Here is a 22235-nt window from a genome sequence, read left to right on the forward strand (position 1 = left end):
CGGGCTCCGTGACTTTATCGCACCCCCACCCTCGCTCGGCTCCACTGGCTCCCCATCCCTCAGAGAATCGAGTACAAAACCCTCGTTCTCACCTTCAAAGCCATCCACGGTCTTGCTCCCCCACCCCACCCACCCCCACCACCTACCTCTGCGAACCGCTAACCCCGCATCAGCCTGTCCGCTCCCTCCGCTCGATGGAAACCGGCCCTGCTCCAGGTCCCCCGCATCTCCCACCCCACCATTGGCGGTCGGGCATCCAGCATCTCAGGGCATCCAGCATCTCAGGGCATCCAGCATCTCAGCCCCCACACTCTGGAACTCCATCCCGCAATCCCCCCGGCTCACCCCCTCTCTTGCCTCCTTGAAGTCCCGTCTTCCAGGCCTTCCTCTTTGACCGCGCCTTCGACCACCCTCCCGCCCGCACCTTTCCACCCCCGGACCACCCGTAACAGTTGAACTCGGAGGCGAGTGTCATCGCTGAGCCAGGCTGAGTCTTTGTTGATCTGATCAGCCTGTCCTCGCAGAGGAATGAGCGGGACGCAGCGAGAGACAGCTGCGAGGAAGGACACACTCTCTCCCTGTTCACCTTGACCATTTGCTCATTCATTACATCTGATGGGTATTGGCAGCCCCTGGGCTGATGCTGTTTGTATCGACCCCGAGCTGATAAACTGTGACGTAACGTCAAGAGATGTCCTGACACCGCTATCAATTCCTTGCTACTGTTGGCTGGAGGTTCGGGGGCATCAATAGCGGTTGCTGTAATGTCACGGGAAGCAGAAAATCTGGAGCTGTGGCTGATGAACAAGTAGCTTTGAAATTGATTGGGATCCAGTCAATGCCTTGATGCTGAGATGTTCCATGGATGGGGAGTGGGGTAAGCGAGGTCGCTCTGAGGCCAATGTGACTTACTTTGCAACCGAATTGGGTAGGTTGGTAGACCAGCCCGGCCCGGCCCGTCGGCAGGACCTGGAAGGGCAGACCAGTCACTGGGGGCAGGGAATCCTCCCCCTCAGCTCCTGGTAACCCTACACGCCAAAGCCCTAAATTGGTAGGGTGGCCCGAGCTGGACAAGCAGCAGGAAATCTTGGCCAGACAGCGCTCTCGATGACCACCTATGCGGTTTTAGCTGGTTAGACGCCAGCAGTTACCCCGCAACGCACGCTCTGGAGTCCCCCAAGCCTTGGCTCTCGCCAAACTGTCACTCTCTTTCTCTGTCTCTCTCTGCTCGGTCTCTCTCTCTCTCTCTCTCTCTCTCTGTCACTTTCTCTGCCTGTGCGTGTATCTTTCCCTCTGTCGTTCTCTCCCTCCGTCATTCTCTCTCTCTCTCTCTCTCTGTCACTCTCTCTCTGTCGCTCTGCCTCACACACACACTCTACACGACAACGCTGCCCGCACACTGACCTTGGTACTAATTAAAGATTTAACAGTTAATTAAATAATAATCTGCAGTGAGAGCGATCTGAGCTGCCAGCAGTGTCTGTTCCGCTGGGCGCTGCGTAAATTACAGAGGACAGACATCACTGAGACAGTTGCTGGGACACTTACTGGTACACACGCCCTGACCATTAGCACTGTCTGCTTTCAGTCCACGTCTACGGCCGCCTAACCCCACGCAACCCCCTCAACCACGCCAATCTCCCCCCCCATCCACATCAACACACACACCCCATCCAACCCTCCCTCAAACCACAGTCCGCACAATTCTTCCCACCCCCGCGCCAACCTCCACCCAACCGCTGTAGTGTATTGCTGAAGAGCACACGCCTCGCCAGCGAGAGGACCCGGGTTCGATTCCCGGTGGGAACAAGTGTCCTTATTCCACACAAAGGCCTCTGCTGACCGAGCGGAGCAGTGAGTAGGAAACCGCCTGTTTAAAAAAACAGTCACCCCATCCATGGCTGTTTGTGCGTAATTGGCTGCCGAGTTTCGCCCACAAAATATCCAGTTAATTCACTTTGCAGTATATTCCGTGAAGCGTCTTGAGGTTTTAACGTGAAAAGGCGCTGTATCAAATGCAAGGCGCATTATTATCCACACCAATGCCCCCTTTACTCTTGCCAACCCCCACCACCCCCGCCCCCCTCACCAACTCACACAGACAGTGCTCTCGATGGCAAGCTATGGTTTTAGCTGGTTAATCTCTAGCAGTTATCCCAATGCACACTCTGGGGTCCCCAAGCTTTCCCGCTGCTTGTCCAGCTGGGGACCACCCTACCTCTAAGAGCTTTGGCTGCAGGGTTAACAGGAGCTGAGTGGGAGGATTCCCTGCCCCCAGCGACTGGTCGGCCCTTCCAAGTCCCGATGAGCCAGACCGGGCTGTGCTGTCATCAGCAGTGGACCTGCCCGGTCTCAAAGTGCTTCTCAGAATATAGTGTAAAGTGAATCGACTATAGTTTGTGGGAAAAACGTGGCAGCCAATTGCTCACAGCAGCGTCCCACAACAGTCATGGGTTGAGTGACCAAATGTTTTTTTTGGAGGGATTATTGCCCCCGGAAAGCGATCCGCCAATCGACTAACAACCGCTACTTACTGCTGGGTAAACAGGGGCGTGTACGTGGAGTAAGGAAACTTGTGGAAGGTTTCGTTCTGCCGGGAATCGAACCCGGGTCCTCTCGCTTGCGAGATGAGCGGTCTAACCTCTACTCTACAGGACTCCGATAAAATGCTATCATGTAGTACTAATGGCTCAATCTCTCACAGTTAGCTTGGATTGACTTTGTGAACTATTAATTAAATGTCCTCAATATTCGTTTGATACAAGATGAATTATGCTCCATTAAAGTCACATGAAAATAATTAATTATACCCCCACACTATTTAAATCGCAGTTTAATGTCATGATAAAACACCATGGCGCCAATAATTACACAACTATTGAATGATATTTTGGGAAAGTCTATTTAATAACATCTCTACACTTATTAGATATACATCTCTGCAATAAATTTAGTTAAGTATCATTTGTTTTTCGTTAAATATATTGATTATAAATGGTATTGATCCGGCCTCTATGGTGATGACATGATTAAATGTGCTCAGTGTTACTGCAGTAGTGTATATTAATTGATAATACTTTGTTTTATCATTCATTTTCTCCCCTGCCTTAATAATAATAATCTTCACATTTGATAGAGCTAAAATCAGAACTCAAAGGAAATTGGTGTTACGTTTTAGTGACCTTGTACTTTCTAGGTGAAAAGTATTATTTGTGCACAGTAACAGTGATAATCCTTGCCTTTGATATAGTGCCTTATCACGTCTTCGAGACGCCTCAAAGCGCTCCACAGGTTATAACGTAAAGTGTAGTGGCTGTGTATTTTGTCGGCGAAACCCAGCAGCCAATTGCGCCCAGCAGTGTCCCACAAACAGTCGTGGGCTGAGTGAGCTTATTATTATTTTTAAGGGGTTATTATTGCCAGAAAGCGATCTGCCAATCGACTAACGACTGGGTTCCTACGTACTGCCACGTAAACCGAGGAGTGCGGAGTAAGGAAACTTGCCTAAACCCCACACAGGATTCAAACCCGTGTCCTCTCGCTTGCGAGGCGAGTGCTCTAACCACTGAGCTCCAGGACTCCACGTAAAGCACACGGAACACGTGTGCGCAGACTGACAGCAATCGAACCCGGGTCCTCTCGCTTGCCAGACAGATAGTACCGTGGTTTAACGACCCTGCATTGGTCAAAGCTCTGAGGTGGGGCTTGAACCTGCAAACTGGACGAGAGTGCTAACTGACCAAGTGAGCCAGACTGACCCCTTGCCTAGTGTTGTTGTTTCGAGGTGTTCTCAGCTCTCTCTCTCTGGCGTCATGTGGACATTATTCGGATGTGAGCCCTGACGCCGAGTGTTGAGTAAGTACATTCTTCATCTGAAATGCTGTTGTGATCTCACGTATACAGCCCTCTGGTCCCTCATCTCCGGGTCCATTCACTGTCTTACGCTGGACAATGGGGCTATGAGACCAATTGGCCAAAAAGACATCATTTTGCAATGCTCAGCAAAAACCAAACCTATCAAATTCCTTTTGAGGGTTTTTTACGTTGGATTATATTGGGTTCCATCCTCTATGTTAAACTGTGTTCTCTCCTCCCTGATGGGGTATGGAAGGAGGAGGTAAGCGGGGTTCTGCTCGAGGCTGATCTTGTCTCCCAGGTGACGTGTTTAATGGAGCACGGTGCAGGAGAGGACATAAGCTGCAGAGTTCTGGCTGATCTGCAGCTTGTGGAGGGAAGTGTTGGGAATTATTCATATTAATATTAGTAAGGGTTATTATTAATATCGTTGGGCGTTACTGCCTTTTAGTGACAGCTGCCATGTACGCCCACAAAGACACACGCACTGCACTCAGCAACAAAGACTTGAAAGTGCGTGGAGTCTTTTGTCTCTGTAGATGATATAAAAATCTCTTCCCCGGAAATCTCACTCTCCACATCCTTTCTTCCTAAGCCAAGCTCTCAGTGTGGTTAAGGCAAGCAGACAAAACTGGGTTATATATAGTCTGTACATAGCACTGAATGTTCAATGTGGAAAATAAGCCCCAGTCTACGACCATATGTCACATCTATTGAGAATATATATTAAGCAAATAATAATGTGGTCACTCAATCCAACAACCACAACAAAATTACATTTGTATAGTCTTATACACGTCCCAATCCACAACTGTTTGTGGGGACACTGCTGTGCGCATTTCGCCCACAAAGTATGCAGTCAATCCACTTTACAGTATATCCTGTGAAGCGCTTTGAGACATCTCGAAGACTGTGATGAGGCGCTATATCAAATGCAAGGATTATTATTATTATTACTCACACATAGACATATGCACACACTCGAACACATACTTGTGCATAGATACACACAGATATAATTACATTCACACACACACACACACACACACAGACACTCACACCGACATACATACTCACACAGACGCGCACTCGCACGCATACATTCAACTCAGAGAGCTGTGTAACATTTTAAACGAGATTAAAAAAGTAAACTTATACTTTAGGATGGGCACCGAGACAGTAGAACAAGAGGACACAGGTTTAGAGGTGAAAAGGGCAATTTCAGGACAGACACCAGGTAGTATTTCTGTACCCAGAGAGTAACTGACAAGCCTCTGAGACTCTATCCTGCGTGTTAGTGCACCAAGTTGTTGTAATTAACGACCGGAACGTGGCAATTAATTATCTCTTCCCTTTTCCAACTGCGCCGCGGGATCTTTAACGTCCACCTGAACAGGACACAGACGGGGATGACGTCTCTGATAATACAGCGCTCCCCACTCCTGGTGTCCTGGCCGAATCGGTCGCTCACTTTTCTGAAGTCCTGTAGCTCCGTGCTCTGACCAACTGAGCTACAGGACTTCAGGCAAGAATCTAAACAGGCGGAGTGGGCAGACAGCTGAGAAGCTGAAGCTTGGGGAGTAAATGAAGCGAAGGGCGAGAGGTTTTAATGTGAAAAAAAATATTTACAATTGAGCGGTGATTTTACAAATGATAAAGCATCCAGTCCACCCGGGAGTCGGACCTTGATCGAGCCTTTGCCGTGTTGACCCGGCTCCTGTGACCAGCCACAGTACAACCACAGCTTCCCTTCAACCCCGGCCACCTCAGTCCTCCTGCTGCGAGAGACATTGTTCATACTGTTAATACTCGTTTTGTTTTATTATTACAAAAGCAAAACAAGCTTTAGTTCCCATAGCCCTGATCCTGGATCTCCCTCCCTCCCTCCCTCCCTTTTTGCCTCTACAAATCCCTTCAATAATAATAATAATATATAATCCTTGCATTTGACCCAGTGTCTTATCACGTCGTCGAGACGTCTCAAAGCGGATACACTGCAAAGTGAATCGACTGTGTAGTTTGTGGGCTAAACATGGCAGCCAATTGCGCACAGCAGCGTCCCGCAGACAGTCGTGGATTGAGTGACCAAATTATTTTTATTTCTCTTTAAATTATTATCCCCCAGAAAGCGATCTGCCAATTGACTTAACAACCGTGTTCCCATTTACTGCAGGTAAACAGAGGCGTGTGCGTGGAGTAAGGAAACTTGCCCAACATTTCGCTCTGCCCGGGAATCGAACCCAGGTCCTCTCGCTTGCGAGGCGAGTGCTCTTAACCACGGAGCTGTGGGACTCCACTGACTGGAGAAGCTGATTGATTAACACTGGCTTTGCAGTGATGTTACACCAACATTACACCACTGTTCTCCCATTTGCAGCCAGGCTGGGGAGCAAATGCTGTGACACCACATTCAGAGAAAAAAAAACCTTTGCGGCCACCGATGCTAATCCCACCGAGTAACTGTGGGAACAGGTTTGTGCCGACGATGGTGGGAGGAAGGGTTGGGAGGCAGTTGGGGAGTTTCACATTACACTGAACCAAAGCTGTCCTGGCCGCCAACCACCCCCCCACCCCCAAATAAAATTGGTCACTCACTCCATGGCTGTTTTGAGGGGCAATTGGCTGCCGCATTTTGCCCACAACATATACAGCGAATCCACTTTACAGACTGAATGCCCGAGAGAGAATGCTCCAGTTTATACAACGATTGGAAGGGAATTAAGAGCAAGACATCTATTGGAAAAGGCCTTGCTGGAACTCTCGCGACTGTGATTAGGGACCACATCGAGGCTGTGCGCCAGGAATATACAAAAAAGCTCTTCTGTTTGGCTTTCTTATTAACATCGGTGATTTGCAGACAGCGCTCTCAATGGCAAGCTGTGCGATTTTTAGCTGGTGAGACTCCAGCAGTTACTCCTAATGCACTCCAGCAATTACTCCTAAATGCCTCGGCTCTCGCCGACCTGCGCCTAATACTTTCTGGAATTAGGTAAGCAGGATGCATCTCTCCAGCGAGAGAGAGAGAAAGAGAGAGAGAGCCCATTCCATTCCAACAATCCAATGAGGAAACAGATTTAAGATAATTGGCAAAAGAACCAGAGGGGAAATGAGGAGAAATTTCTCTACCCAGAGAGTTGTGTCGAACTGGAATGCTCTGCCTGAAAAGGGAGTGGAAGCAGATTCGTTCGATAGTTGCTTTCAAAAGGGAATTGGATATGCACTTGAAAAGCATATGCGGTCACTCAATCCACGACTTTTTGTGGGACACTGCCGTGTGCAATTTCGCCCGCAAGACATACAAGATATGCCCGGGCAGGGCGCAATGTTGGGCAAGTTTCCTTACTGCTAGGTAGACAGAGGGGTTTGGAGTAAGGGAACTGGCCGAAGGTCTCAATGACGTGATGAGGCGCTATATCGAGGGCAAGGATTGATATGATTATAACACGTGGCATTTATATAGTGCCCTTCATGCATTGTAGCGTCTCTCAAGGCGTGCAAGCAATGATTTTGGCAGATTGACGGGAATCCAGGGCTGAAAGGGTTAATGGGCGCAGCACGAACATACCTGTTTCCGCCCAACCTCAGGGCCACTGACTTCACTCCCCTCTCTCCCCAGACACGTCGGGACATTCCTGCAAACAAAAGTTGTGAACTTAACTTCTTTTCAATTCAAAATAAACACGACACACACAGACACACACACACACACACAATGCAACACCAAAACATTATTAGGTGACTTTTAAGAAACATCATCATGCAATGCTAGAGAAATTTAAAAATAGTTATTAGCTAGAATTATGAATTTATTATGATTCAAAAGATCAAAACATCGAGGCTAGCTACCACAACATTATAGACAAAGGTTATGTGTTTTTTTTACACTTCGTTTAACAGGACAGAATTTAAGCGATGTATTGCTGCTTAGTTTGCAGTTATAGTTTAGTCTCTATACAATTACAAGACTGATTTATAATTGTTAGGAGTTTAGATTCTTTTCTGGTGTATTTTTTTACTCTAGCAACTTTGCAGCCTTGCTTTTGCGTTTTAGCGTTTACTGTGTTTTTTTTTAAATGTTAAAGGTAAATTAAGTGACATTAAAATCTACTCGGTTCATTTACCTTTGCAACTGAAGACCTTTTAAGGGTTACACATCCATTGCCACTGACGAGAGGCACATCAATTAGTCAAGTCTGTCTCTCTGCCTCTAAAAATGGTTTAATTGCTTCCAGCGAAGGATTCAATTAGGGAATTCTCATACAAATTCCAAAGTGCCGCTAGTGNAAAAATGCTTAAGACAAGATGAAAACGCAGATGACTTCCTTTGTAAACCGCTCGGAAACATATTCCCACAGGCCAACATTGTGGATCTCGGGGCTATTTTTTGTGCCTTATATTTAGNAAAAAAAACATTGTTCGGGTAGATATTTTCCATCCACTTCATAAGCCATTGATTTTTTTTAAAAAAGAAAACGTTTTAAAGACATTCGCACCTTTTTCCCTGTTTATGCGATTTTTTTTCTGCGTTTTATTTGGCTTTAATGTAAACCGTGTCAAGTTACCGATGTGCCACACACACACAGCATGTTTTTTTTCTCTCAAAACTTTATTTGTATCAAGCAAGAATAGTAATAGTCATTGTTTTTGATCTCAATACTACAGAATAGCTGGAGAGCTTCAGTTACAAAAAGAATACAACTTTACTTGGCATCTGGAGTTTACTGCGGTTTTTAAGTCTGTTTTACACGGGGAGAAAGCTCTAACACAAGGTAAAATAAAGTCAAATTAAAACGTTTTATTTACCAAGAAAAGTACTAAAAGCAAACAAACGGAGAAAAAAAGGACGCGGATGTTAACTGAAAATCGTGTTTACATTTTTAATTGAACTATTTTCAAACCTAGTTTTATCGCTAGTTTTAAAACGGAACAAAAGAAGTTATACCTGTTTACTTATTTTCACGTGACAAAGATAAAAATCTTTCTCCTCTTGTTCCCCCCCCCCTTCTCCCCGCCCCTCCATTCCCAATCTGTAATATTTCAAATCAGGTTTTTATCCAGCCAAAGATTAGGGCTCAAAACCAGAGGGCTCCGAACTTTTTAAACAGTTTTTTTTTTAAGAAAAAAAATCTTTCGTATAAAATAACAAATTACTTTTAACAGCATACATCACTGTAGGAACAGCTAACTGATGACTGTATTTCACAAAGTGGCTGCTGGGGTCAGTAACGGGGTACATAAGGGTGTTCCCTGAAAGCTCCTTTCGCTGCTCGTGTCGGGGGGGCTTTCATCCGTTGGATGTTGGAGTTCGTCCACTCTTCCTGACCTGTTAGGGGGGGGAATTACATAGAGAAAGTTACTTTGTGCAGAGACCTGAGCATTTCTTCTGATGAGTCAACAACGAACAAACAGTTTCGAGTGGAGTCCTGGAGGGTAGTGGTTAAGAGCACTCACCTCGCAAGCGAGAGGACCTGGGTTCAATTCCCGGGCAGGGCGAAACTTTAGGCAATTTCCTTACTCTACACACACACCTCTTTTTGCCTAGCAGTAAGTAGGAAGCCGGTTGCTAGTCCGCTTTCTGGGGGTTATAGTCCTTTCATAAAAAACTAATAAATAATAATAATTTGTTCACTCACTCCACGACTGTTTGTGGGACACTGCTGTGTGCAATTGGCTGCCTTGTTTCTCCCACAAATTACAGTCAGTTCACTTTACTATATTCTGTGAAGCGCTTTGAGGTGTCTCAACGATGTGATAAGGCGCTGTATCAATTGCAAGGATTATTATTTTGCCGTACTTTGCTTTGTATGACAGGGTTTAGCAGCAGATTGCCGATAGCTTTCTTTTCGCTGAGAAATCGCACTGGTTCAGCATTCCAGACCAGCATTTTCTGTAACGTCAGGCTATAAAAATACGGTGAGGGTAATGCAGTCAATTCTCCCCTGTAATCCCTTCCAGGCTGGCAGGACAGTTTGTATCCGGTGATGAGTTTCAGTGGAGCTCCAGCTGATACCAGGGAACCGCTCTAATATTGCTTAAAGCTACACAGTGTGATCGTAAACTTCAGTAATGTAAATGACAGCTACCCGAGACTTGTGAAGTCAGAGAGAAATACTTTGCCAATCCTTTTGAAAATGTTTCTCTGCACGTCTTTGAGAGGTCTCAAAGCGTTTCGCAGAATATATTGTAAATGAGTCGACTACATTTTGTGGACGAAACATGGCAGCCAATTAGGAGTCCTGGTTAGAGCACTCGCCTCTCAAGCGAGAGACCTGGGTTCGATTCCCGGCAGGGCGAAACCTTGGGAAAGTTTCCTTACTCCATGCGCCTGATAATAATTCCGCAAGAAAAAATAAATAATAAATTAGTCACTTCAATGACTGTTTGTAGGACATTGCTGTGCGCAATTGGCTGCTGCGTTCGCCCACAAATATACAGTCAATTCACTTTACAGTGTGTTCTGTGAAGCGCTTTGGGACGTCCTCCCGACGAGAAAAGCGCTATATCGAATGCAAGGATTATTATTATTATTATCATTTGCAGTATATTTTGTGAAGCGCTTTGAGACGTCTTGCAAGGGTTATTATTATTATTAATTACACACAGCAGTGTCCCACAAACATTTGGCTGTTAATTTCATATTAAAGGGCACCTGTAATTCTCTCTGTACACACGTCTTCACCTACAAAGTGTTGTGCAGCTGTGTTTACCCACGACTTGCAATAAGACCCCATTAAAACAATCTGGCAAGCAATAATAAATCCTAGCGCATGTCAAATAAACATCCGTGATCAGATTTCAAACTTGAGACACATTTACACAGACGGCAGTGATGGTTAGAGCACTTGCTTTGCAAACGAGAGACTTGGGTTTGATTCCCGGCAGGGTGAAACCTTTGGTAAGTTTCCTTACTCCACACGCCTGACAATAATCCCTCCAAAACAAAAAACATTAATAAATTGATCACTTCAATTCATGACTGTTTGTGGGACATTGCTGTGTGCAATTGGCTGCCGCGTTTCGCCCACAAATATGCAGTCAATTCACTTTACAGTCTATTCTGTGAAGCGCTTTGAGACGTTGCGAAGACATGAAAAGCGCTATATCAAATGCAAGGATTATTATTATATTCGCTGTTCAGATAGATAATAATAATAATCCTTGCATTTGATATAGCGCCTCATCACGTCTTTGACACGTCTCAAAGCGCTTCACGAACATACTATAAAGCGAACTGATTGTATATTTTGTGTCCACAGAGCAGCCGTTCCACTGTGAGAGAGGGATCGTGAAGTCATTTTTCATCTCAAAGAGCTGCGTGGGACACAACTAGGCACAAGTGCTCACAGGATAACCCCTAGAGCTATCCTGGCATTTAGAAAGGTAATTTCTGTCAGAGCCACTGCATTAGATTTTATATTTAGAACGTTGATCGGAATCAGCTTTTATTCTCTGAGAAAGTGTTTGGTTACAAAACGAGTGTGTCGCCCACTTTTATACCACGTGCAGGTCGTTTCGGTAGAAAGAACTCAATGTTGACGACGGTGAATATTTAGTGTTGCGAATCAGTCACATGAACAGTTTTACAACTGTACAATGTCAGCTCGGCTCAGTTGGCTGCACCTTTGCCCGAGCTCATTGTCTGAGCTGACATTCTAGTGTGGAAGTGTGCGCCTGTTCGGGGGTATGTTAAAGATCCCGCGGCACTGCTAATAATAATAATTCTTGCATTTGATACAGCTCCTCACCACGTCTTCAAGACGCCTCAAAGCGCCTCGCAGGATATCCTGTAAGGTGGATTGACTGTATATTTTGTGGGCGAAACGTGGCAGCCAAATGCGCACAACAGCGCTCCACAAACAGTCGTGGATTGAGTGACCAAATCATTATTATTTTTTCTCTCGAGGGATTATTACCCCCGGAAAAGCGATCCGCCAAATCGACCATCAACCGGATTCCTACTTACTGCTAGGTAAACAGAGGCGTGCGTATGTATGTGTGTGGAGGAAGGAAACTTGCCTAACGTTTCACCCTGCCCTGAAATCAAACCCAGGTCCTCTCGCTTGCGAGTGCTCTAACCACTGAGCTGCAGAACTCCATATCGGTTTCAAGATCCACTCACTCATCTACAAATTCCTTCAGCCCTGGCATCTCCCTGCTTTTCTGACCCCATTTCCCACTCCATTACCCGCTGCCTCCACTTGGCTGGCTCCGGCCTCCTGTTTGTCCCTCTGTTCAACCATCGGTGGCTATGCCTTCAGCCACTATGCCCCCAAAGCTTTGGAACTCTTCCTTAATCCCTCCACCTTGCCCCCTCTTCTCAAACACAACCAAAGACCTTCCGCTACCTTCCCCTGGTTTGGCAACAGGCTCCGCCACTGTTAATTAAGCACTCCGAGACTCTGTATAAATACGAGTTGCTAATGTTACACTGTACTGTTATGAAACCTGCAATTTTAATTGATCCAAGAAATCTGCTTTAAGCACTCTGAGACGTCCTCCCGACGTGAAAGGCACTATATAAATGTACACTGCATAATGTAGTGTAGCACTGAATGACAGAGGTTCCATTACATTATGGGTGGAGAATTTGTTAACCGGTAAAGAACATGTATTTGTTAACCGGGGATATAGAAGATTTTATGGCTCGTTGGTTTAACAGACCATTTCTGTTAATATGTGGCTTTGTTGCTGGTTGCAATTTTAGTCCATTTAGGAACATAAGAATTGTTAGACGAAAGAAGACCAAGGCCCATCAAGTTCGATTTCCACCATCCTGCCAGTCTCTTGCACATGTCACGTTCCAAACTATATACTGAATCCCCAGATATTATTTCCTAAAATAAATCTATCTAATTTGCTTTTGAGAGAATCGACACTTTCTGTTTCCAGGGTCTCCCTGGGGAGCCCGTTCCATACGTTTACTACTCGATCACTGAAACAGTCTATTCCGCAGATTTGTTTTGAATTTATTCCCCTTCACTCGCAGCCCGTGGCCTCTTGTTCTGCTGTTCAGTACAAGATAAAACAGGTCATCCTGGTCTACATCATGAATGGGCCCATTATTTCTCACATACTCGGCTACTGAGCACACAGGCATGGAAAACTCCGCCTTCGATGTACATTTGCTGCACTGAGGACTTGATTAAAGAGGGTTTGAGACAGACAATGATAATGAACGGGGAGAAAGCTGGGCACAGAAATTCGTGGATTCTGACAGGTGTTTGATCTGGTCCAGATCCCCTGCTGATCCCACATGCTCAGCCTCAAGATTTGCCATGGTTTCACTTCTTTAAACCGCAAGAACTTTCCCTGAGCAATTTGGTGATCTTTAAGGAAGTAGTAACTCAATCTGATCGGATTAGATTTGTATAATATCATCCTAACTAATTCAACCTTACGAGGCTAAATCAGAAATGCTGATATAATGAATTCACTGCCCACAGCCCTCGGCAGCCAGCCTATTAATAGAGCTTCAGCAATGTTATAGGGAGAGGTACCAGATGTTGCATTTTACATGTTTTAACATTAGGAATAAAATGGGGGAGAGCGCAGAATGGAAGTAATTTTCTGCAGCTAAGTAAAACAGTACTCATTTGACTGAAAACTGTTTCCAATTTGTTTTTTTCAAGAAAGAAACGGAAGCTGAGGTCATCTTGGGTTCTCGTCAGCACATTCTTAGCTTAGCCTCCGACACCCACCCCCTCCCTTCTATCATCCACCTGATTAGGCACAGATGGGTCTTTGAATTAACGTCTCACCCAAGGGATAGCACATCCAACAATGCACAGCTCCCCCAGCACTGCAACGGAGGGTCAGCCTCGACTGTGAGCTCAAAGTCTCAATGTGGAGCTTGAACGGAGAGTTTAAGCAGAGAGTGCGAATAACTGAGCCAAGCTGACACCAGCTATCTGATCATCCTACATGAATGTGTAAGCTGTTATCAAAAATAAAAAACTATCTTGTCAAGTTAGGAGCTTTGGAGTGGCAGCAGAGAGATAACAGAAGATAATATAATCAGCTCCATCATCAAAGAACCGGGCGATGGAAGCACAATTGTTGATAAAAATGCCATTGATTTTGATGCGGTGAAACCACAAGTGAAAAGAAATCATCTGGTCCCAGCGTAATCCATCAGGACTTTGCATCAAAACTCAGCAGACGCCTAAATTAGATCATGATGAGACTGCTGATAAGAAGCCTTTCATGTCGAAGGACTGCTTACATTATATGTGTGTGTCAACAAAAAGAAATCTCTTAGGCCTTAAAAAAGATACAAATTCAACAAGGTCCATGTGCATTCCACATCGAATAACAATTCTAATCCTAGCATTTGATAGAGTGCCTTATCAGGTTGTTGAAATGTCTCAAAGCTCTTATACTGTAAAGCGAATTGACTATATTTTGTGGGCGAAACGCGGCAGCCAATTGGGCAAACAGACATAGATTGAGTGATCACATTTTTTAAAATTAATTAAATTTTTCAAAGGATTATTACCAACGGAAAGCGATCCGCCAATCGACTTATTACCTGGGTTTCTATTTACTGCTAGGTAAACGGGGGAGTGTGGAGTAAAGAAACTTGCCTAAGGTTTTGCCTCGTCTGGGAATCGAACCTGGGGGTCCTCTCGCTTGCGAGTCGAGGCGATTGCTCTAACCGCTACGCTACAGGACTTCTTTGATTGTCTCAATGGCTCAATTCCAAATAAATGTCTCAAACTGCTTTACAGACTAAGATTAATCAGAATCTGAAGTGAACGTTACAGGGGAATAACACTATAGCTAATCTGAGCCCAGCAGCATTAGTGTTGAATTTGAATGAGTGGGAATAAAGGTCAGTATAAAGGGAGATAAAATTTCTTCCTTAATAAAAAACAAAATTAGTGAGACATTCAAAGAAAAGGGCGATGATCTGGAAATAGATAACCATCTTGTTATTAATATCAAATTTAATATAAAACGCAGTCAATTCCCACCAGCAGTGCCCCACACACGCAGCCATCAAACAGATTTGATATTTTGCTGTTCCTAAAACCCTCGAGATCTAATGTAACTCTGGTAGCCTGAGTTACATCACATCTCTTGAGAAGATGTAGCTTGTGGAGTAGATGTTAAAAACAGCTGTGTTAATATAAGAGGTACAGGGAACGAGCACTGGGATTGGAGTCAGTTCCAGTCAATGTGTGAGCACCAGGGTGGTAAAGTGGATTGACTGTATATTTTGTGGGCGAAACACAGAAGCCAATTGCACACAGCAATGTCCCACAAACAGTCGTGGATGGAGCGACTATTTTTTTTGAGGGATTATTACCCGTCGATTGGTGGATCAAGAGTGATCCGCCAATCGACTAACAACCAGGTTCCGTCTTACTGCTAGGTAAACAGAGGCGTGTGGAGTAAGGAAACTTGCCCTGCAAGGAAAGAGGCTCCAAGTTCGACCAACCATTATGCTACCAGACTCCACAAACTAAAATCCGTGGAACAATCAGTAAGCGTGAGGTGATGGAGATTTAATATAAACTGCTACTCACCATATGAATCGTACGACTCCTGACTTGTTCCGTGAGCATAATCGTAATAATCAGAGGCACTGTGTAAAACAAGAAACAGATCACAATCAGCATCACACACACATTGGATCCAGCAAAAAGGAGTCAAATTTATACACAAACAACACACCATCAAATTCACACCTGTCTAGCGCCCTTCACGCAGGGAGAGCGTCCCAAGACCTTAAAAGTCATGTGGCATTGAACAGAAGCTTGAGTGGCTTCACTGATGGTTTCTCCAGGGATTCCTCTGTGTGGCACAGAGTCCCCAGGGTCCGCAGTAAATCCTGTGAAGTGCTTTGAGATGTCTCGATGACGCGATGAGGCATAACAAATGCGATGAGCCTTACATTTATTATCTCTCGGGTCTGGCTGAAAGACCATTGTTACTCCCCTCCTTTGGCATCTTAACTGGAGCCATTCTCCCAAAGTGCAGAGGGAGGAGAATGGGAGGGGGTGCGCTGTCGAGGAGAGGGTTTAAACCAGTGTGGGGAAGTGGGACAGGGAGCCAGTAAGGTCGGCAACACACACACACACACACACACAGACAGAAGTAGCAGACTGAAAGGTTATTCCATATACGCACACACGCACACACTGACAAGAAGGCAAGGGACCTGTCTGTTCAAGAATACAATGGAACAGGAGGCTTCAAACATTGTGTGTTTAAAAATAAACCTATTTGCCACTGCAATAAATCTCCCGGCTTTCAGTGAAAGCTTTTAGGGAAACCTGAAAGCGGTTACAAAGCACCGATCCCATCAAGGGATTCACACAAAGTTTTAAAAGGTGCAAGAGAAAGTTGGGCAGTTTAACAGCCTGAAACGCGACATTAGATTTCGGTGCTGGCTGGTATTGTGTATTTGTTTTCAACAGGATGAGAGAATAGTTTTTTTCTCTCACAGGTGTTTTTCGCATTCACTTTGGGATCAATTGTGGTTGCCAGCAGAAGCTGTTGGTGCACCTTTGAATGCGCAGAGGCACAAAAACCTTCCCCTGTAACATGCCTTTCCGTACGCTTATTGATAAATAAATAACCTGCATGTCTGGACCGAGAAATACTTTTAAGCGCGGTGAAAGATAAAATAGTAAAAAGCCACGGATGTTGGCGATACACAGCAGATTGATATGTGTGAGAGGAAGCTAGGTTACCCGATGTGTCACAAGTGATCCTCTTTCATAGTTTTGCTGCATTCACACGGTATATATTTGTATTTCTGTTGAGACCAGTGTCTGAAATGAGCAGTCATTACACTTCACCACACAGCCCACCCGCTGATTTCATTAAACTAATAACTTTATCAAACGTCTGTCCGGAACAATGCACAGAATGCAACAACAAATATATACAGTAAACCGCACATAAATCAGATCAGTTGGAACCATATATTTAATGTGACTTATGCAAAGTACGAGTTATGTCAAACTTGTATAGAATATAGACTCTTTGGAAGGGACTTGGGCGATTATATAATTTATACCAATTAGATTTACGCAAGCTTTACTGTAGCGGTCCTGGTCAGGAACATACTTCACCGAATTCAAGGATTTTTAAGTGACTGTATTTTGCAGGGCCCACAAACAAGACAACTGAGTGACCAACGTTATCTGGGGGATTGTCAGCCAGGACACCAGGAGAGAGAAACTCCCTTCCCTGTAAACTCGGATATAAACCAGGGACAACATGTAGAAAGTCTCCGCAGGCTTAGCACTTCACCTAGCTTAGATGTGCAAGATCATTTTTGTCTTAGATTTTAACATTTTCCAGAATTGAATGTCGAATGCCATCAAAAACAGGGCGATAACTTATAAATTAAAAAATATGTCAAACATACGTAAGTAACACAGACTTTCGCTGTGTAGCTAAATTCAGCGGCCAATCTGCATTTCAGTGCTCCGAGACGTACTGTGTGAAGGGCGCTGTAAAGTAGTTGTCGTTCATGGAGTCCTCTAGTGTACTGGTTAGTGCTTTCACCTTGCATTCCATTCCCGGTCAGGGTGAAACATTAGGTAAGTTTCCTTACTCTATATGCCTCTGTTCACTTAGCAGTAAGTAGGAACCCAGCTGTTAGTCGCTTTCCGGTGTGTAATAATCCCCCCACAACCCCAAAAAATATTTATTCAGTCAATTGACGACTGTTTGTGCGCAATTGGCTGCCGCCCACCAAATACACAGTCAATCCACTTTACAATATATTCTGTGAAGCGCTTGTACATTCTGTGAATTCTGTCTCAAAGGCGTGATAGGTGCTCTGTCAAATGCCAGGATTATAAAGGATTATAATTGTTATTTGTTGCAGCAATTTCCCATAGACTGCTGTATCAGCCAAGAAACATGAAGATAATTTTTACCCAGAGTTGTTACGGTCTGGAATGCACTGCCTGAAAGGATTTTGGCAGCAGATTCGATAACAGCTTTCAAAAGGGAATTGGATAAGTATTTAAAAAGGAAGAATTTGCAGGGCTATGGAGAAACAGCGGGGGAGTGGGATTAGTTGAATAGCTCTTTCAAAGAATCGGTACAGGGCCGATGGGCCGAATGGCCTCCTTCTGTATGGTAAGATTCTATGATTCTATATTCAAGTCAATAAAAAGGAAAAAAAATGGATCATTGAACTGCCAGGTCTCTTGAATCCCCTATTCCAATAGCAGAGCGTATGACTGATATCCATTCACTCTTTCTGCTACGTCAAGTGCTTGATTGGTTGTCCTAGTTCTTGGCAGCTGCCAGAAATCTCTAACGGGTCTCAGACAGCACCAGAGAACTCTGTATTGTCATTAATATGAGGGAAGCTGAAGCATCGTGAAGTTATCAATCAAGCTGGTCTGTTCTCAATATATTTTGATTGCAAGGCGGCCAAGCCAGCCAGAATGGTGCTCTTTAAACCAAGATAAAACATGTTAAATTGACATCTGAAAGTCAAAGGGCACGGCTTCCATGGTTATCAGCCTTGGAGTGCCTGAAAGTATTGTTCTGCCTTTACTTTCCTTCGCCCCATTTTGCATTATATACAATCACTGGGAAGCGCGATGTGATGCTCTCTTCACATGAAAGGAGCTGTATCAAATGCAAGGATTATTTATTATAATAAGGCTGGAAAGACAGAGTCTTTGTTCAAAGTCATCCCTCCAACACTGGGGATCATTCTCTAACTCACAGGCGAGTGAATTAAGCGCTGACCAAATGGAGATATGGAGTCCTGTCGCATAGTGGCACAAGGCCTCTTGCTTGCGAGGCGAGTGCTCTAATCACTACGCTACGAGATTGTGGGACTCCACAACCCCACATGGCTACCCCGAATGAACTTTTTTTTTTTTGGTTGGGTTATTCCACGGCTCCTACAATGCAGTCTAATTTGCTAACACAAACACCAAACTGGCTTAAATCCAAGGAAACAGTACTAACTGAGAGCTTTGTGATCAGAGCAATCCCAGCGGCTTCCTCATGCAAACATACACACAACTGATGTACCTCGGCAATCACCATCAAATCATCCAATTTGAGTTATTTGCTGACGTTTCAGCCCATCTTGTTGAACGTGATGCATTGACTTCCAATAACTGTTAAATGCCAGTTTGCTATGTTGTTGTGGGTAGAGCTGGAGAGATCCTTTATTATTCAGCAGCTCTCTTTCCCCATCGCCTGGTTTATGGAGTCCCTACATTTTCAGCGTGCTATTACATTGTATGCTATTGTAGTCCCATCTACCTGAAGAATAGGCCAGGGTGCAGCAGGAAAAAATATGATGGAACTTCAATGTTTCCTACAGCTACTACCTTCCACTGAGGGTTTAGCTGAACACATGATCACTTTGTTATAGCTTTCTAACAGGATTCCATTTATAAACCGCGATGAAAAGATTTCCATTTTTTAGTGATTGGATCGGTGCCCGAACAGGAACAACGACGAGTGACATTTACCAGCACCTTTCACGGCGGGAGGACATCCCAAGGCGCTGGACAGTCAAGCAGTCACGTCTAAAGAGCCGTCATAAGCTAACTGATGTGTCCGCAGGCTGCCGTTTTCAAGTCTGAACGCAAACCAAAAGCCTCCCCCCTCCCCGCCAGTCTTAAACTGAGCCTGCTGACTTCATATTGACCTGTCCACTCCCTCCGCTCAATGAGCTCCAGCCTCTCCACGTCCCCCACCCGGCCCGCCATCGGCTGACGGGCATACAGCCTCTCTGCCCCCACTCATTGGAACTCCATCCCAGTCCTTTCTCCTCCCTTGTCTCTTTCAAGGCACATCTCAAGATCATCCTCTTCGACCAAGCCTTCAGTCACCCTCCTACCCTTACCCTCCAGCCCCTCATGATCCCAACCCGGCTCCGAATCCTTGACTGTCCAGCGCCTTGGCCCGTCCTCCCAACATGAAAGGCGTTGTGTAAATGTAATTGGTTGTTGTATTCCGTGAAGCGCTTTGAGACCACTCTATGTCCTGATAAGGCGCTACATAACCCTAACCCTAATCTACAAGGCCATTCACGGCCTCGCTCCCTCGTACCTCTCCGACCTACTATTCCCCTACTTACCTGCCCGTACCCTCCGTTCCTCTGGCTCCGGTCTGCTCCACATCCCCCGCCCTAACCGCCCTACCATCGGTGGCCTGGCCTTCAGCCTCTCAGCCCCTCGGCTCCGGAACTCCATCCCGCAGTGCCTTCGCCGCTTCCTCCCTTTCCTCCTTCAAGGCCGGTCTCAGGACCTTTCTCTTCGACCGTGCCTTCAGCCCCCCTCTCGACTCTCTACCCCCTCCTCGCTCCCTCCCTTCCCTCCCCTTATCCTGACCATTTCCCCCCCCTCCTCGCTCCCTCCCCTCCCTCTGACCATTTCCCCCCCCCTCCAATGCTCGGGTCCCGACCCAACTGTCCAGCGCCTTGGGACGTCCTCCCGACGTGAAAGGCGCTCTATAAATGAAATCTTGTTGTTGTTGTTGTACATCAAATGCAAGGATTCTTATTACTATTAGCACCATAGAGATTTACAGCACAGAAGGAGGCCATTCGGCCCATTGAGTCTGTACTGGCTATCAAGAGCGAGCTGTCCATTCGGTCCTCCTGCCTTGCTCTATCCCACACCCCCTTCAAGTCGCCTATTTCCCTCTGAAAAGTGATTGACAAAAACAAAAGGAAAACTTCCACTAACTTTTTATAGTGTGAAATATTAGGGGAAAAAGCCTCAAAGGGTGTGAGTTGACAGTCTCAATACTTGACAAACGGAAGCAGGGAGGGAGGGGGAAACTATTTTTAAATCTTACAAGGAGAAAGCTTTGGGTGCTGAAATATTCTGTGCTTTGACAGGCGAGAGTTCTGAGCTGACAATAGCTATCATTCAATACAGTATCAGATAATTTTTCAGAGGTATATCATCAAGCCTGGAGGCCTGAGCAGCTGAGCCCATTCCCATTCCTGTCACTCTTGTCAGTATTCCTCTCCGACATTTCATTTAATACATCTGTGCTGCCTTAAAGTATGAAAGAGGGTGGGGGGGGAGGGGAGTCGGGGGGGAGTGGGGGGAGAATGAGAGAGAAACATCCTCCCATCTCACCACCATCTGCCAAACTGTCAACAAATTGACTTTTTAATAATACCAGCGGGAGATGAAAAAAGCAGCTTCGCTGAATTCTTATTTTAACATTTACTGTGATTGAATTTGTAAGGTCATTTGAACACAGAACAAAGCAATCAGCCATCGCTGGCGAGATATTTAACCAGAGAACCAATTTTCAGAGTCCGTGTTAAAGATTCAGAGACTGGATCTGGATTCAGTAACACTTCACCACTAAAGCTTTAATACATCACATGTGCATTGACAGTTACTGCTTGCCAAGGGTGTGATGGTACAGAGCCATATTCTGCTTCTGTTATTATCCAGCTTGACACAAACAAAAATATTCTTGCTATAAGCAGCCCATCGCATGTCACAGCCCACCGAGGACATTTGTAATAAAAATGCTTAAGTGCTTCCCAGAGACCATAAAAACTGTGAATTGGGTCTATTATGTGAGGTGTGCAAACCGTTTGTATTAGACAAATACAAATGTTTCGCACAAATGAGCCAGCCTGGCTCATAGGCAGTGATTGGAAGGGCAGACCAGTCACTGGGGGCAGGAAATCCTCCCATTCAGCTCCTGTTAACCCTGCAAGCCAAAGCCGTAACGCATAGGGTGGTCCTGGACAACCAACGGGAAAGCCGGATAGTAATATCAATGGCAAGCCGTGCGGTTTTAGCTGGTTAGGCTCCAACAGTTACCCCAACACATACACCGGGGTCCCCAAGCCTTGGCTCTTGCCAACTTGAGCCTAATACTCTCTGGAATTAGGTAAACAGGATGCGTCCCTCCGCGGGGGAGAGGGGAGAGAGAGAGAGAGAGGGGGTCACATTCCACATTAACAGTCTATCTCTGGGATTTCCATGTGTAGTTGGGATGCTTGGAGTTCTCAGCTTGGTTTGGAGACTGTTAAACCACGGTGATGAGTTTGGTGTCAGATACCCGACTGAGCAAAAGAATAAAAGATTGCATGACGGAAGTCGTGTCATCAATTTTGTAGGCTGTTAATTACATGAATAACGGTATCCATAGTTTCCTCCATATGCATTCCCACGTGATCGCATATGATTTTGAATTGACCCACTCTATCCCCTCCCTTCAAAACCCGGCTGAAGACCACTTTCCCCTCCCCCCCTTCCATTTTGCCCCAAAATTCAGTCAATTCAGTAATTCCAGTATTTTCTGTGAAGCGCTTTGAGATGTCTCAACGACATGATAAGGCGTCATATCAAATTATTATTATTAACATCATAATATACTTGGGTGTACGTGTGGGCAGGGGTGAG

General features: G+C 45.3%; 1 protein-coding gene across 4 annotated transcripts in view; it reads right to left on the reverse strand.

Annotated features, from left to right (window-relative positions):
- Positions 1-5470: 5470 nt before the first annotated feature.
- LOC103189011 (KH domain-containing, RNA-binding, signal transduction-associated protein 3) overlaps positions 5471-22235 on the reverse strand; it is a 133964-nt gene continuing 117199 nt past the window's right edge. For 3 of the 4 annotated variants that reach the window (XM_042345579.1, XM_042345578.1, XM_042345580.1), the window contains 2 exons: positions 15384-15442; positions 8848-9178 (listed from right to left, as the gene is read on the reverse strand). In XM_042345579.1, the coding sequence (XP_042201513.1) occupies positions 9075-9178; positions 15384-15442 (163 nt within the window). In that variant the 3' untranslated portion in view covers positions 8848-9074. Of the gene's footprint in view, positions 5634-7420; positions 7488-8847; positions 9179-15383; positions 15443-22235 lie in introns of those variants that run through there. The other variant, XR_006085931.1, reaches the window with a different exon arrangement.

This window comes from Callorhinchus milii, unplaced genomic scaffold (genome assembly GCF_018977255.1).
Source record: "Callorhinchus milii isolate IMCB2004 unplaced genomic scaffold, IMCB_Cmil_1.0 Scaffold62, whole genome shotgun sequence".
Classification (NCBI taxonomy): domain Eukaryota; kingdom Metazoa; phylum Chordata; class Chondrichthyes; order Chimaeriformes; family Callorhinchidae; genus Callorhinchus; species Callorhinchus milii.